Below are 15990 nucleotides of genomic sequence, written 5' to 3'. Positions count from 1 at the left end.
TTAAATCAATATATACTTTTTATTTTAGGTTAATTTAAAGTCAAATATCACCCATATCCATATTGATATATAAGTATGGACAAGTAAGGACAATCTTTTCTGACTACTTCTAAGCACTTTCAATTAAACCACACCAGCTGCATCTCATTAGCTTACATGATTAAAAGGGGTCCGGTAAATTACTCCGCTTGTCTCGTGAGGTTGTGCGCAACACAGCAGTGGTTCTAGACGTTTCTTCATGCACAAAAACGCACAAAGGTTTTTAATCCAGAGGTTTTCTGGGTGGAATGATGCGTTTTTAAATGTTTACTACTAGCGACCCCGTGTGGTCTAACACGGTATATCAGGCGAGGAACGACTATAGGCTGATTATTAAGTTATAAATATCTCTTTTTTTCCAGTCCTGACAGTTAAAAAAAGACTTCAAACGGAAACTGATGATGAGTTTTAGTTATTCGTGATTTATTTAAAAAAAGGTATTTACAGATTGTAGAAAAAATCAATCATTTCAATGGACATGAATGTATACAATCTATTATTATTTCAACGTTTTGTTTAATTATGTGAATTGACAGAATTTGAATAAATATCAGTATAACATCATTACATACACATATATATTAAAATAATAAGCAACGGTCTTTTCAAATAATTATCCTTTTATCAAAAAAGATGCAGTTCCTACTTATGAAAGTACCCCATATTTCCTGAGTTATAGACCACCCTAAAATAATTTAGATAACAATGGAATAACTAGCATGATAGAAAAAGGAATTCAGCTCATTCTAACATACACTGAATTTAATACATTTTATTAATGATTAGTTATGTTTTCAATGTGTTTATTGTTTAGATTATGACAGTCATTGTGCATGATAACCACCCTCTTTCACTTGCTGGTGTAAAAGATAAGTCATTTACAATGATTTTTTTTTTTTTTTCATATTTTTGAAATGTAAGATTCCTGGCCTGTTTTGATGCAAATAATTACAGATACTATGGTGTATTTCAAAATATAAATATCCTAAGAAATAAATAAAAAAAATCCCTATGTTTTATTCAACAACCATTAACCCCCTCTCTACCTGCTGTTGAAGAACTTTTTATAAGTCTTGCCATACATGATCTGATTATCCACCCTTACAACATTTCTCAAGTTCTGCCAGAACCAAGGTTCAGCAGCTGCTGTTCTGGGCCACTCCACAACACTTTTCTCACACAGCCTCCTCCTTAGGCGCAGGAAGTGAGAATGCTGCAGCACAGGTTCCAGCATCAGCAACACAATCACATCCATATTTTCATCAAGCAGTCTCTGGTGGGCCAGATACATTGCCAGTTTGAACACCCCAGTCTTAACATAGCCCTCTGTGAGGACAAACAGGGTTTTGCGACTATTTCTGATGCTCTGTGTTAGGTTATCCACTAGAGGCACTCCTGGGAGCCAGTCCCTCTCCTCCAAGCACAACGGAAGAAGCTTCTCACCCTCCTCTTCTAATTTCACTCGTAGATTCATCATTACCCAATCAGATACACGTGGATCTTTGGTGTCATAGGTTACAAAGACATCATAAATATTTTCCTGTGAGTACAATGATCTGTATCCCTTCAGTTTAGCCTTGATATAGTGCATGACATAGGTAGCATCCCAGTAGAACATGTGAGCAACTGTTGCCACAAACATAAAGACAATAAGGAAGAAGGTTGTGAGAATGTACATTCTGAAGGCCTCATCGTCATTTACACATTGGTCAATATTAAAGTATATCAGTGGTTGGTTCCTGTCCTTTTCTGGTGTTTCACATCTTACATCAGTTGTCAGTCTTGGAATCTTTACCTCTCCTTTTCCAATCCATACGATGAAATCCAAAGAATCACATGTACATTGAAATGGGTTTCTCTGCAAAAACAAAGTCTTAAGATTCTCAGGTTTTGGTTGGAAGGTGGACTGATTGATGATATTCAGTTTGTTGGAGCTGAGGCTCAGAGTCTCAAGGGTTTTCATGCCACCGAAGAATGACTTTCCCAAGTGAAAAATGTGATTGTGAGTCAGATCAAGAAAAGTCAAAGAGAGGCTAGTTGCTTTTTTAACACTGGCTATATTGGACAAGGAATTGTGGCTCAGGTCTAAAATTCTAAGGTGAGGGAAGTAAGATAGACTGTCCCATAAAAAATCTGTCATTTTGTTGTGACTGATGCGTAGTTCTGTCAGGTTCCGAGGAAGCTTTTCATAAACATCGACAGGAATATGTTTAATATTGTTCCAGGATATATCTAGAACTGTCAAATTCTTTAGGTTGGTAAAGAGAGTCTTATAGGAGTCCTCTCCTTCTTTCCAAAGAGTTCCAAGCTGGTTATATGTAAACTGCAGTTCTGCTAAAGAACTGCTGTGCATCTGTTTGGTTGTTAAAGTTGAAATTGAATTATGGCTCATATTAAGTACCCTCAGGACAGGTAGGTTTTTTATAAAGTTCAAATTATGCGTGATCCCATAAGATTTAAAGTAGTGAGAATTCCAACTGATGTCTAACACCTCAAGTTTTTTCAGTTCCTGAAAGGCATAGTCATAAGCCAGATCGATCTTATTAAAAGACAAGTCCAAGTAGGTCAAATTAGGCAGTAATGAGAACTCTGTGCCATTAAGTGCAGAAGAGAATCCATTCCCTGATAGATTCAGACAGGCGATATCCCCATAACCTTCAAACTGCTTTTGAGAAATGAAGAACAAATTATTTGAACTAAGAATTAGAACTCGTCCAGAGTTAAAGCACTGTTGCTTTATGAGGCCATGAGATAACTCAAATGAAAAGTCTTTAGGCGGAAGTTTTATAAATGAAGAAATCGAAAAATCTGCTTGTTGAGTGTATCCATTTTCTGAGTAAGAATGATTTGTATGTGGTGTAGGATAGAGCCTGTTTTCTGCTAAATAAATCATCTTCAAAGGAATAAATTTGGTAAAAACAGTGTAATCAGCCTGAATAATAAAGTTAGTCCCCAAATTCAGGGCTGATAGATTTTTAAGTCCATAGAGACTCTTGAGTGTGTCTGGTCCAATGTTCTGGAAGACCAACCCCTCCATATGCAAGGTTCTTAATGAATGAAGTTTTGAAAACTCATTTGAAAGATTAATGGTTTTGGGATAAAGTTTTAAAGCATAGTTGAAAGAAAATTCCATCACTTCGAGCCTTGGGAGGTATCGCAGGAACTTAGCCTTTCCAGTAAATTCACTGAGTAAAAAGTTAAATGAAAGGAGCAGATGTTTCAGCTTCCTTAGGTTCTTAAACCACAATGGATTCAGATATTCCAGAGAGTTTCCTCCCATGTTGAGTTCCTCGAGTTGTGACAGATTTTCAAATGCATCAGGGTCAATTTGAAGTGAACGTTTAGGGCAGGGTATACATGGAAAAGGAGCGTTTTCACATCTGGGGCAGTTTCCTTGTATTTTAAGGAGTTTCAACTGGTTTAAACCAAAAAAGTCTTCCTTTGATATGTGCTGTATTTTGTTACAACTGACATTAAGCATTGTCAAAGACTCCGGTAGGCCTTTTGGAACATGGCTTAAGTTGTTATAAGACAGATCCAGATCTTGCAGTTTGGACATGTGAGTAAAACAGTTTTCTGAGATGTTAAAATATTTTCCACATGGATTCCAGTAGTAGCAGTTATTAGATAACCAGAGTTGTTTCAGGTTTGGTAAACCAGCAAAGCTCCCATCTCTCAGAAATGTGATGTTGTTGTTTTTCAGCTCAAGGATTTCCACACTTTCAGGGAGGTTGTTTGGAATTTCATCAAAACCATTACCAGCCAACCTCAACTCATGCAGTTTTGTTAGGCTCTTGAGGTTTGCCTTAAAGATCACTTTCTTCTTCAGGTTTGCCCAGTTGAGATTAAGCCAAGTCAGATTCAGCAGACCTGAAAATGCGTCAGCTTTAATTGTCTTCAAGGAATTTTCCGATAAATCAAGGGCAGTAACATTGTTAGTTATCCCTTCAGGTACCTTCTCTAGAGCTCGAGCACTACAGTCAAATCGGACTGAAGAAATATTAGGCTCCATCACATCACACAGGAACTGTGCACTCCAGCGAATTTTGCAGGCAGAAGGTTGGATCTCCAGCATGCAGTATAGACCAAGGAGAAGCAGATGAATCCAGCACTTTGCTGTCTGAAATTAATAGTAAAGGGAATGATATTGATGAGAAAAAGCTTATTCAAAAACCTGTATCTCAAATGAACAGATGGGCTCTTGTTGCAATGAACTGCTATTTTTTTTTTTTTTTTGCTTGATTGCATCTTTTTGGTACCATTAAAAAAAATTGTGTGCCACAGTAATAGTTATACTTCAATAAATCTGAATGCATTCAATAACTTAAAGTATTTTTGAAAAAATATTATTTCTTCCTGTTGTTGTTTTAATGTATCATGTTGGGGTGTTTCAGTTATAACATAAATAGCAGATGATTGCCTACATTTACCAGGGTAGCTTTGTTCTATGTTATTTCAAGAAAGTATTCTAGTTGTGTCAGCGCGTTCAGTGAATTCACACTGAATGAGGCATGGAGGGCTTCACAGCCCACTATGTGCTCGCCAGAGGTAGCATGACTACCATTAGATACTGAGATGAGATCCTCTGACCCCTTGTGAGACCATATTCTGGTGTGGTAGGCCCTTGGTTCCTCCTAATGCAGGGCAATGCTAGAACTCATGTCACTGGAGTGTGTCAGCAGTTCTTGCAAGATGAAGGCATTGAAGCTATTGACTGGCCCGCCCGTTCCTCAGACCTGAATCTGATTGAGCAAATCTGGGACATCATGTCTTGAACCATCCACCATTGTCCCGTTGCACTATGGACTGTTCAGGACGTGGTGTTTTAGCCCAGGTTTGGAAAGAGATCTCTCAGGAGACTACCTGCCACTTCATCAGGCGTATACTCAGACGTTATAGGGAGGCCATACAGGTATGTGGAGGCAACGCATGATACTGAGACTAATTTTGACCTGTTTTTGGGGACATTACATTATAGTTGAATCAGGCTGTAGTGCGATTTTCCACTTTAATTTTGTGTGTGACTACAAATCCAGGTCTCCAATGATTAATGAAATAAACTTTCACTGATGATTTATGTGTGATTTTGTTGTCAGTTCTTGCTACAGAACAAAGTATTCAATGAGTATATTTTATTCATTAGGATCTAGGATGTTTTATATGAGTGTTCCCTTTACTTTTTGAGCATTGTATATTGTCTATAGCTGGGTTGGATATACTTTTTTCATGGAGTGAATTACTTATGCTTCGGTGAACAGAAATTCTGGATTTTTTCTGTGCTTTAATCTTTTAAGAAGTACCAACAATGTTGTCAACTCTCTCCCTTACCCTACCCTATCTTCAAATAGCATCACAATTTTGTCAAAGCAAAAACATTCATCGGATTAATGAAGCAAATAGGGTTCACAAAAATGTTTTATGAGCTGATGGTTTATCTGGAAATGCCAATAGCTCTTTTAAAGAGTCAATAACCCATAAACTATTAACAAATTTAGACTTTCATACCAGTTAAAACATATAACAAACCTTCCTACCTCCTATAATATTAGCCTCTCTCCAATATTTCCTTCACAGATTGAAGACTTAATGTTATTTACTGACATTGTACAAGTTGTAGACCAAAATAATGAACACAAACAAGATATTTATGAAATGAAAAAAGGTATTTGAAATTTTTGTACTATTTATATATTGGTTAAAAAATAGGTCCCAACATGGCTTAATTGAGTACAGCTATTCCTCTGGCAGAAAAACATTTGTTCGGTTTTTCAGTGCCTTCTTTCATCTACCAGATGGCAGAAGTTCTAAAAGTAAGTGTCCTGGATGAGACAGGTCTCTGAATTTTTTAGTGTTCTTTTTTTAAGGCACCAGGCGTTGTCGAGTTCCTCTAGTAAAGAGAGAGGACATCTGATGATTTGTTGGACTGTGGTGACAGTTCTCTGGAGTGGTGCTAGAAGGACACCAGCAGCTTTTGCATAAGATGGTTGTGCCTCAGTATTCTCGAAAAAGTACAGTAGTTTATTCTGTACTTTCATGACAATGCTGGTGGTGTTGACAGTCCATGTCAGATTGTTCTCTGTCTTTAAACTCAGAAACTGGAAATTGGAGACCCTCTTCATGTAGTTCGAATTGATGGACAGAGCTAAAATGTTTCATCCTGAAGTCTGTGATCAGGTGCTTTGTATTTTGTAGTGTTTAGGATCAAGGTATTCTCTAAAGACAACAGTTTTAGCTGTTTCACCTCATCTCCCTAGGCAGAGCCATCAGTCCTGTAGAGCAGGCCTCCCCAACCTCAGTCCTCGAGGGCTGCTGTCCTGCATGTTTTAGAGGTTTCCTTGCTTCAGCACAGCTGATTTTAATTGAAAGCTGATTAACAGGCTTTTGGTATACTGCAATCATTATAATCAGCTGTGTTAACGCAGGGTAACCTCTAAAACCTGCAGGACAGCGGGCCTCGAGGACCGAGGTTGGGGATGCCTGCTGTAGAGGAGCCCCATCACATCACATTACATGTTGGGTGGGAGGGGGCACAGTCATAGGTGAACTGGGCTGTAGAGTTTGGCACTCAGCACACAGCCCTTGTGGAGATGTTTCTGAGACCAAATACTAAAGAGATACCCCCCTGCTGCAGAGCGAAGGGAGACTTAAAGTCCTTCGGAGACCTGTTAGCTCTGTGGTGGACTGATGGCGATCAAACATGGGCAGATTATTGGATTCATATGATCAGGATCTGGAAGGAGATACCCAAGTTCATTATCTGTGAACTCCCAAGGAACATGCTCTGATACTGTCAGGGATGCATACAAGCATATGGAGGTCACACAAACTACTGAGTGCCATTTTAAGTTGCTGTAAAGACATTTCTGAAAATTTGAATAGCCCGTTACATAAGGTTTTAACTTTCAACTGGCAACTTTGGAGTTAGCCCTCTGTGGGTTTATCATTTTTATTTCTATCAGCTAATGCAATTGTTCCTAACACATTACACATTCTATAATTGTATGGATATTCAACATGTGTTTTTTTTTTCCAATTAAAAATCTGATGGCTCTTCTGTGTGTTCTTTAGTTTTTTCAGTACTATATAAAATCAATGTTGTCTAACCTACTGTGATGCTGGATCCAGTCGATAAAGTCGGTCATACAATTGGGATTTTGCTACATACTATCCTTAACGAAGAACAAAACTACCCTGGTATATAATATATGTAACCAGCTTCCCCATGTGGTATGTTTGAAATCCAAAACAAGACACTTGAGAAAGGAATCAGCCATTTCCTTTTATAAAACCATAATGTTATTGACGATTCATTCTGTTGTACCTGGAGATTCCACACATCCACATTTAAAAATTGTAGATGTTTTATTCATGTATGAGTGTTTTAACACTCTCATATAAAAGTAAATGTATTTTATAAGAAGCATCTATCTAACAGAAGTCCTGTTTTAGTCTGGCCCCCACCCCAAAAGGGAAAAAATCAGAAAAACCTGAAAGATGTAATTTTTTAATTGAGCATCATGATTTTCCACAGTGAGGTAATGAGAAAATCATTTTAAAATTATAGTGCAAAATTGTATTTGTTAAATCTAAACGTATATTAATTTGCTAGTCAGTTTGAAAAACAGTAAAAGGTAACTGTTCTTCATTAATGACTTTTTTAGGCAATGTATTTAGTCTAATTGTTCACATTACTAACGTTAATGTAGCTTTATCACTGTAAAAATCACATGTATAAAGGCATCCGTAGACACTAAAACAGCAGCAGAGGTCAGCGCACTGACACATTTAATATAATTTAATTAAAATCTAAACACACATTTTACAAACAACAGAAGCTTTTCATATTAGGTGGTTATTTATTTTGAATCTGTGATTTCAAGCAATTAGGTCATACCAGTTTTTAAGTAAGCAAATATTTGTGTAGGTAAGTGCATTAATGCATACAATAACATTACTCAGAGCCTTACCAAAAAATTAAGAATTTAGCTGTAAAGCTGAAACAGTTTATGCATCTTTATCTCAATGTATGAATGTAAATCATTTGCTATAGAGCAAACATTTAAAAGGCAAAATGCCTTACAACAAAAGAAAGGAGTTTTTGGGGAAATAATGATATACAGATTCAAACCCAGTTAGTAAATTAGCATTTAGCACAAAAACAGTATAATTTAAGAAAGACAGATATTTTTCCAATCACACATATATACACTGAGAGACTTGTTAGTAAAACTCACCATTGCGCTTGGATAGTATTGATCTTTCAAAACTTCAAATCTAACTCTGTTAATTATAGTCTAGCTAAAGAAAATAAATTTCTTATGGAATTACAAAAATGAAACAAGACAGTTAAATTAAACATTAGTATCTGATCAGAATGTACTGTAGTTTATGCTCTGGTTCCTTATATCTGCACGTTTTGAAAGAAAGAATCCCGCTTGCTGCAGTCAAAAACAAAAGGACTACACTTTCTCGCCAAACAGGACACGATGTGGGGGAAATCTAGCATGTAAATTGCAGAAGTAAATGTTAAACAGTTTCATTTCCTCACTGCAACAACTTTAAATTAGTTCCCGTATAGTGGAGACAAGTGGCAAAAACTTCTGCGTTTTTTTTTTTTTTTTTTTTTTTTACTGTGCTACATTAGAATACCATGGTAATGGAACCAGGGAAGTGTGTTCATAACAATAAACCATCTTGACAAGGGAAGTTTTATTTTTACAGCGCTCTTCATTCACCATGAAATGCTTAACAAAAACATAAAGAATATGTTTGAACCATAACCTTTATACCTATGGTAAAACAGCTATTGCAATGAAATTGCTTTAATAGCCCAAACACTTCCACTGTGCTTGTGTTGTCTTCCTTGTTATTTCATGCTGAAGACTTTTGTATAAGCCTTGTTGTATATTATACGATTGTCTACTCTTAAAACATTTCTTAGGTTTTGCCAGAACCAAGGTTCAGCAGCTGCTGTTCTGGGCCACTCCACAACACTTTTCTCACACAGCCTCCTTCTTAGGCGCAGGAAGTGAGAATGCTGCAGGACAGGTTCCAGCATCAGCAACACAATCACATCCATATTTTCATCAAGCAGTCTCTGGTGGGCCAGATACAATGCCAGTTTGAACACCCCAGTCTTAACATAGCCCTTTGTCAGGACAAACACTGTTTTGCGACTATTTCTGATGCTCTGTGTTAGGTTATCCACTAGAGGCACTCCTGGGAGCCAGTCCCTCTCCTCCAAGCACAACGGAAGAAGTTTCTCTCCCTCCTCTTCTAATTTCACTCGTAGATTCATCATTACCCAATCAGATACACATGGATCTTTGGTGTCATAGGTTACAAAGACATCATAAATATTTTCCTGTGAGTACAATGATCTGTATCCCTTCAGTTTAGCCTTGATATAGTGCATGACATAGGTAGCATCCCAGTAGAACATGTGATCAACTGTTGCCACAAACATAAAGACAATAAGGAAGAAGGTTGTGAGAATGTACATTCTGAAGGCCTCATCGTCATTTACACATTGGTCAATATTAAAGTATATCAGTGGTTGGTTCCTGTCCTTTTCTGGTGTTTCACATCTTACATCAGTTGTCAGTCTTGGAATATTTACCTCTCTTTTTCCAATCCATACGATGAAATCCAAAGAATCACATGTACATTGAAATGGGTTTCTCTGCAAAAACAAAGTCTTAAGATTCTCAGGTTTTGGTTGGAAGGTGGACTGATTGATGATATTTAGTTTGTTGGAGCTGAGGCTCAGAGTCTCAAGGGTTTTAATGCCACTGAAGAATGACTTTCCCAAGTGAAAAATGAGATTGTTAGTCAGATCAAGAACAGTCAAAGAGAAGCTAGTTGCTTTTTTAACACCGGCTATATTGGACAAGGAATTGTGGCTCAGGTCTAAAATTCTAAGGTGAGGGAAGTAAGATAGACTGTCCCATAAAAAATCTGTCATTTTGTTGTGACTGATGCGTAGTTCTGTCAGGTTCCGAGGAAGCTTTTCATAAACATCGAGAGGAATATGTTTAATATTGTTCCAGGATATATCTAGAACTGTCAAATTCTTTAGGTTGGTAAAAAGAGTCTTATAGGAGTTCTCTCCTTCTTTCCAAAGAGTTCCAAGCTTGTTGTGTGTAAACTGTAGTTCTGCTAAAGAACTGCTGTGCATCTGTTTGGTTGTTAATGTTGAAATTGAATTATGGCTCATATTAAGTACCCTCAGGACAGGTAGGTTTTTTAGGAAATGTAAATTTTTAGTTATTCCATATGCCATAAAATAGTGGGAATTCCAACTGAGGTCTAATACCTGTAATTTCTTCAGTTCCTGAAAAGCATAATCATAAGCTAGATTGATTTTATTGAAGGACAAGTCCAAGTAGGTCAAATTAGGCAGTAATGAGAACTCTGTGCCATTAAGTGCTGCAGAGAATCCATTCCCTGATAGATTCAGACAGGCGATATCCCCATAACCTTCAAACTGCTTTTGAGAAATGAAGAACAAATTATTTGAACTAAGAATTAGAACTCGTCCAGAATTAAAACACTGTTGCTTTATAAGACCATGAGATAACTCAAATACAGGGTCTTTAGGCGGAAGTTTTATAAATGAAGAAATCGAAAAATCTGCTTGTTGAGTGTATCCATTTTCTGAGCTGGAAGGATTTATATTTGGAGTAGGACTGAGCCTGTTTTCTGCCATGTAAATTACTTTCAAGAAATTAAACTTCCTGAATACAGTTGAATTACAGCAAATAATAAAGTTAGTCCCCAAATTCAGGGCTGATAGATTTTTAAGTCCATAGAGACTCTTGAGTGTGTCTGGTTCAATGTTCTGGAAGACCAACCCCTCCATATGCAAGGTTCTTAATGAATGAAGTTTTGAAAACTCATTTGAAAGATTAATGGTTTTAGGATAATGTTTTAAAGCATAATTGAAAGAAATATCGATAACTTTGAGCCTTGGGAGGTATTGCAGGAATTCAGCCTTTTCAGTAAATTCACTGAGTAAAAAGTTAAATGAAAGGAGCAGATGTTTCAGCTTCCTTAGGTTCTTAAACCACAATGGATTCAGATATTCCAGAGAGTTTCCTCCCATGTTGAGTTCCTCAAGTTGTGACAGATTTTCAAATGCATCAGGGTCAATTTGAAGTGAACGTTTAGGGCAGGGTATACATGGAAAAGGAGCATTTTCACATCTGGGGCAGTTTCCTTGTATTTTAAGGAGTTTCAACTGGTTTAAACCAAACAATTCTTCCTTTGATATGTGCTGTATTCTGTTACAACTCACATTAAGCATTGTCAAAGACTCCGGTAGGCCTTTTGGAACATGGCTTAAGTTGTTATAAGACAGATCCAGATCTTGCAGTTTGGACATGTGGGTAAAACAGTTTTCTGAGATGTTAAAATATTTTCCACATGGATTCCAGTAGTAGCAGTTATTAGATAACCAGAGTTGTTTCAGGTTTGGTAAACCAGCAAAGCTCCTGTCTCTAAGAAATGTGATGTTGTTGTTTTTCAGCTCAAGGATTTCCACACTTTCAGGGAGGTTGTTTGGAATTTCATCAAAACCATTACCAGCCAACCTCAACTCATGCAGTTTTGTTAGGCTCTTGAGATTTGCCTTAAATATCACTTTCTTCTTCAGGTTTGCACAGTTGAGATTAAGCCAAGTCAGATTCAGCAGACCTGAAAATGCGTCAGCTTTAATTGTCTTCAAGGAATTTTCCGATAAATCAAGGGCAGTAACATTGTTAGTTATCCCTTTAGGTACCTTCTCTAGAGCTCGAGCACTACAGTCAAATCGGACTGAAGAAATATTAGGCTCCATCACATCACACAGGAACTTTGCACTCCAGCGAGTTTTGCAGACAGAAGGTTGGATCTCCAGCATGCAGTATAGACCAATGAGAAAAAGATGAATCCAGCACTTTGCTGTCTGAAAGAAAAAAATAATAAAGTCACTACAATAAATTTCCCTGTTATACTTTTGAAACTGTTCAACAAAATACAAAAAGAACAACAAAAGTTATCACCTCATTGAGCTGTTTTACCTAGGGCCTCATTTATAGAATGTGCCTATGCACAAAAATCCTGCGGTGCAGTGTTTTACACACAACTTGGGAAGTATAAAAAAGTATAACACGAAACTGTGATGCAATCCACACTTCCATAACATATTTTCATTGGAAAACAATATCAAACTATGGAGGACTAAAACTTATTTAAGTTGTCTCACATTTAACTGTATCAAGTCAAGGAGGATTGAGCTAGATGTTTTCTTATTTTTTTTTGTTTTATGATTTAAACCCAACAGGTGAGACTGAATCGCATTCATCTGCCCACATTAATGTACCACCACTCTTGGAAAATCTACAAAAACATATATTCAGATGTGAAGTGGAAATGTTCGCTGTATTTGTTATCTCTAGACATACGTTCACATTGACCTACGTGCATACAATGTATAGAATGTATGGTATCATCCGTGTGACAGTTTCAGTCTAACTGAGAATAAATGGTTGATGGATCTTAGGATTAATTCCTAAAGCCTCTGTCACACCTTGACGAGTTAGCCAGCATATGCCTAACGTATAAAAAAACTGTTGAAAATGCTGGCATAAGTTGGATAAGTTATCGGTTAGTTTTGTTTAAGTTATGAGCACGCTGAAGCATGCAGAGACACGTCACATATGGTGAGTACGCAAGTACATCCCAACGTACGCCAGCGTATGCTCTTACCTGGGGCATAGGTTACAGGTAAGTTATTTGATAATTGACATATGCTAAGTCTAAGTTACTCATAAGTCGTGGTGTCTAGCTTTTCCAAAAATTGAGTAACTGGTGCATAACTTATGCGTAACTTTTCAAGAACCCATCTCTAACACATATTAACATATTTGACATGTTCCAGATGACTGCTGGACGTGTTTCTACTGTATGATGATGTATTGGCAGCATTTTGGCATATGTTGGGGTTCACAGGAGGACAGCGTTAGTACTCCTCTGGACATCATCCCCATCATAGGGTGAGTGAGAAGGTGAGTGTGTTGGATCCTACCTGCGTTCACGACCACAGCCACGACCAACAAACTCCCTAGCAGACATGATGCTGAATCTGCTGCTACTGCATACCTTCTTTCTTTCTTTTTCTTTTTTCTGTTGTATTTATTTATTTATTCCCTTTTTTTGGGAGGTGGTAAACAGCAGCTAGGTTAATACCGCAATAATATTAATCTTTTTATGCAGTCTGTGCGCCTCTGGGCACATTGCTGCCCCCCTCTGGACACTGGCTTGTGTCATTTCATGGGCATTACGCTACAGTGCATTATGCATGAGATGGGCTGTCGTTGGACATAAGTTCTGTCCCAAAATTGAAAAAATACATAGAACGTTCAGCATATGCCAGTGTTTTAGAACATTCTTGGACATCAGGCATGCACTGGCTAAATCGTCAAGGTGTTACAGGGGCTTTAAGTTATGTGTGATGATTCGCAAGGTGGACAAGGTGATCACGACTAACACATACTGTATGTCCCTAAATAGCTGATTATAGAAATGTGCATAACTCTGAAACAATCACATCTTTGTCACTGTTGGAAGGAAACGTTCAATGTAATGATTAGGAGGGAGCCTGTTTTTTCAGACATTCTATTCACTTGCTTGAATGTGACGATAAGTGGTGAATTAACCAGATTAAAAAATAAGAAGAAATGCCTTAAAAAAGGTGTATTTGCTCTTAATATAATCAGGTAAAATAGATGATCTGCGAGTGGAATGACTGTTTCTGCCCTTAAGACAGATAATTAGATTTTATGCCCCTGAAATAAGATAATGGACTTTTTATCCTAATTTAAACAGAAATTATCTTATTCCATTTGTGAATGGAATGGAAGTGAACATACTTTTATTTCAATACATTTTTTTTGAATATTTTATTTTGCAGTGTTTGCAAACATCCTGGAGCTGTGGAATGAACGTGTATGGCGACGAAGAAGAAGCTTCACTAGGACAGGCTGCATTTCTGACTACCCTGTTCTTTGCAACCAGAGCCTTTTAAAGGGAACTTAATGGCAGTTTGGTTATTTTCCTATCATGCCTGAGCCATCCATTGGCAATTCGTTGATTTGTCAAGCTAAAGCTGCTAACCACTGGAGAGTTCCAGCACCCGCAAACGCTAGGCAGGAAAGTTTAGCTCTCCACCGCAGACCTGACTATGAGGGTGGATAGTAGGAAGTTGGTACGTCATGTTATTGGGACATTTCTCATCACTAAAGTGATGAACCCGGTGGCCATCCACCTCCAGCTCCCTCCTTCTATGAGGATACATCCTACTTCTCATTGTCCCAGGATAAACCTGTTGTAACTGCTAGGTTCTGATCTTTTGCCTGAACCTTTCTTTGGACTCCTGCTGGATACTACCGGTAAACTCAACCTGGATCTGATTTCTGAGTTTGACCTGGAATTGTCCCCGGTCAGATTTACGTGGTCACTAACCTGAGTTTTCCCTCTGCAGAAATTCCGGCCTTAGCTGATAAATTGCAGATCCAGTGTTTCTCAATAAATGCTTTTAAGTATGACTGTCTGTTTGCTTTGAATTCTTGGTCCTCTGTTCCGATCCCTGACACTGAAACCAAACAGAGTTTAAGGATAACAGCAGCCTTCTATACAACCCTTCACTACAAAAGGAAAAAGAGGTTGGGCTCAGTAAGCCAGCCTTAATGCACATAATCAGGAATCTATTGCTGCAAAAACACCTATGCTATATTCTGAGATAAAAAGTACGATCAGGGTGTGGTCCTAGCCATTTTAAGGTCTATGAGAACATATTCTGTGTGATACCCCCCAACTTGAAACAAAAATTTTTCTTTTACTTCTTTAGTTCTAAAATAATGCTTTGAAAACATGTGGAAAAGAAAATCTTGAGAAATTAAAATCTTCCAAAAAAAGAAAAAGAAAAAAAGAAAGCACCAGTAATGATGCATATACTTTCATAATTGTGTTGTGTTGGGAAAAAAAAAGTACAATTAAAACAAGGCTACATTTTGGAGTGCTGATGGTCAAATGTCAAATAAAGTAAGCGAGAGCGACTCCCCCCCGATGTCATCATTTTTCTGTTTCTGGTCTGTTAGGAGACACACACCGGTCGTCGTTGGAGAAGTCTAATTTTTGCGGGTAAAAACAGGCTGATATCTGCCTACATTTCACAGGGAACCTAATGTAGCAACAATATGTATGATTTTTCACAAAAAATGATGCATCCCCCTAGGTGAAATAATATGTATATAATATAGTTTTATTAAAAGTATTGTCCATTATTTTATCTGGTAAAAAAAAAGTAAAAAAAAAAGTCCATTTACTTTTTGAGCAACTGAGCATGCACAAACCATCCTACCTGTTTTGCTTTCAAAACAGTTTACCAAATACACCCTGGTTATCCTCTTCTTTGCATTAAATCATTAGACAGTTTGCCTCTTGTGACTCTCAGACATATTCAAAGAATATGGTGAGAGCAGTTGAGATATTAAAAAAGCTAACTGGATATTTAATACTTAAACTTGAGATGTGCATGCGCAGCAAGTATATGTTTATTAGCTTTTTGCCTTTTAGTACCCCCCTAGAACTAAAAGGCAAAAGAAAATTGTCCATTATATCTTTAAATAAGACAGCATAGGTATAAGTACAGCCTAGTCTATCTCCGGTGATTTATTTCGAAATTATAGATGTAATTGTTATTTTAACTGTTAGTGAAGTTGGATTATTGCGCCTAAACTTTTTGGGTCACCCCTCAGTCGCTGCCTGGTCACCTCTATGACGATTGTTGGCTATGCTGCTGGGCATTTCAATATTGTTCTTACATTCCTTGTTTTTTTCCATTTAAGTCTGAGCTGTTTTTATAGTTGTCAAATCAAGGTCATAAAAACATTTCCTCAAGTATAAAGTTTA

The 15990-nt window shown here is 37.4% G+C and overlaps 2 protein-coding genes across 2 annotated transcripts; both read right to left on the bottom strand.

The window, feature by feature from the left end:
• Window positions 1-484: 484 nt before the first annotated feature.
• LOC119788779 (toll-like receptor 8) lies at window positions 485-8396 on the bottom strand. Its single transcript, XM_038293410.1, has 2 exons — window positions 8274-8396; window positions 485-4159 (listed from the first exon to the last, which is right to left on the bottom strand). Exons 1-2 carry the CDS (start codon window positions 8274-8276, stop codon window positions 1082-1084), a joined length of 3081 nt encoding a protein of 1026 aa, XP_038149338.1. The 5' UTR covers window positions 8277-8396; the 3' UTR covers window positions 485-1081.
• A 491-nt stretch (window positions 8397-8887) lies between these two features.
• On the bottom strand, window positions 8888-14374 carry LOC119788770 (toll-like receptor 8). The gene is made up of 2 exons (XM_038293397.1): window positions 14255-14374; window positions 8888-11983 (listed from the first exon to the last, which is right to left on the bottom strand). The coding sequence occupies exons 1-2, from the start codon at window positions 14372-14374 to the stop codon at window positions 8906-8908; spliced, it is 3198 nt and encodes a 1065-aa protein (XP_038149325.1). The 3' UTR covers window positions 8888-8905.
• Between the last annotated feature and the right edge of the window lie 1616 nt (window positions 14375-15990).

Source organism: Cyprinodon tularosa, unplaced genomic scaffold, assembly GCF_016077235.1.
Source record: "Cyprinodon tularosa strain WSP-4 unplaced genomic scaffold, ASM1607723v1 ctg326, whole genome shotgun sequence".
NCBI classification, from domain to species: Eukaryota; Metazoa; Chordata; class Actinopteri; order Cyprinodontiformes; family Cyprinodontidae; genus Cyprinodon; species Cyprinodon tularosa.
This window is presented reverse-complemented; position numbering and strand designations above follow the sequence as displayed.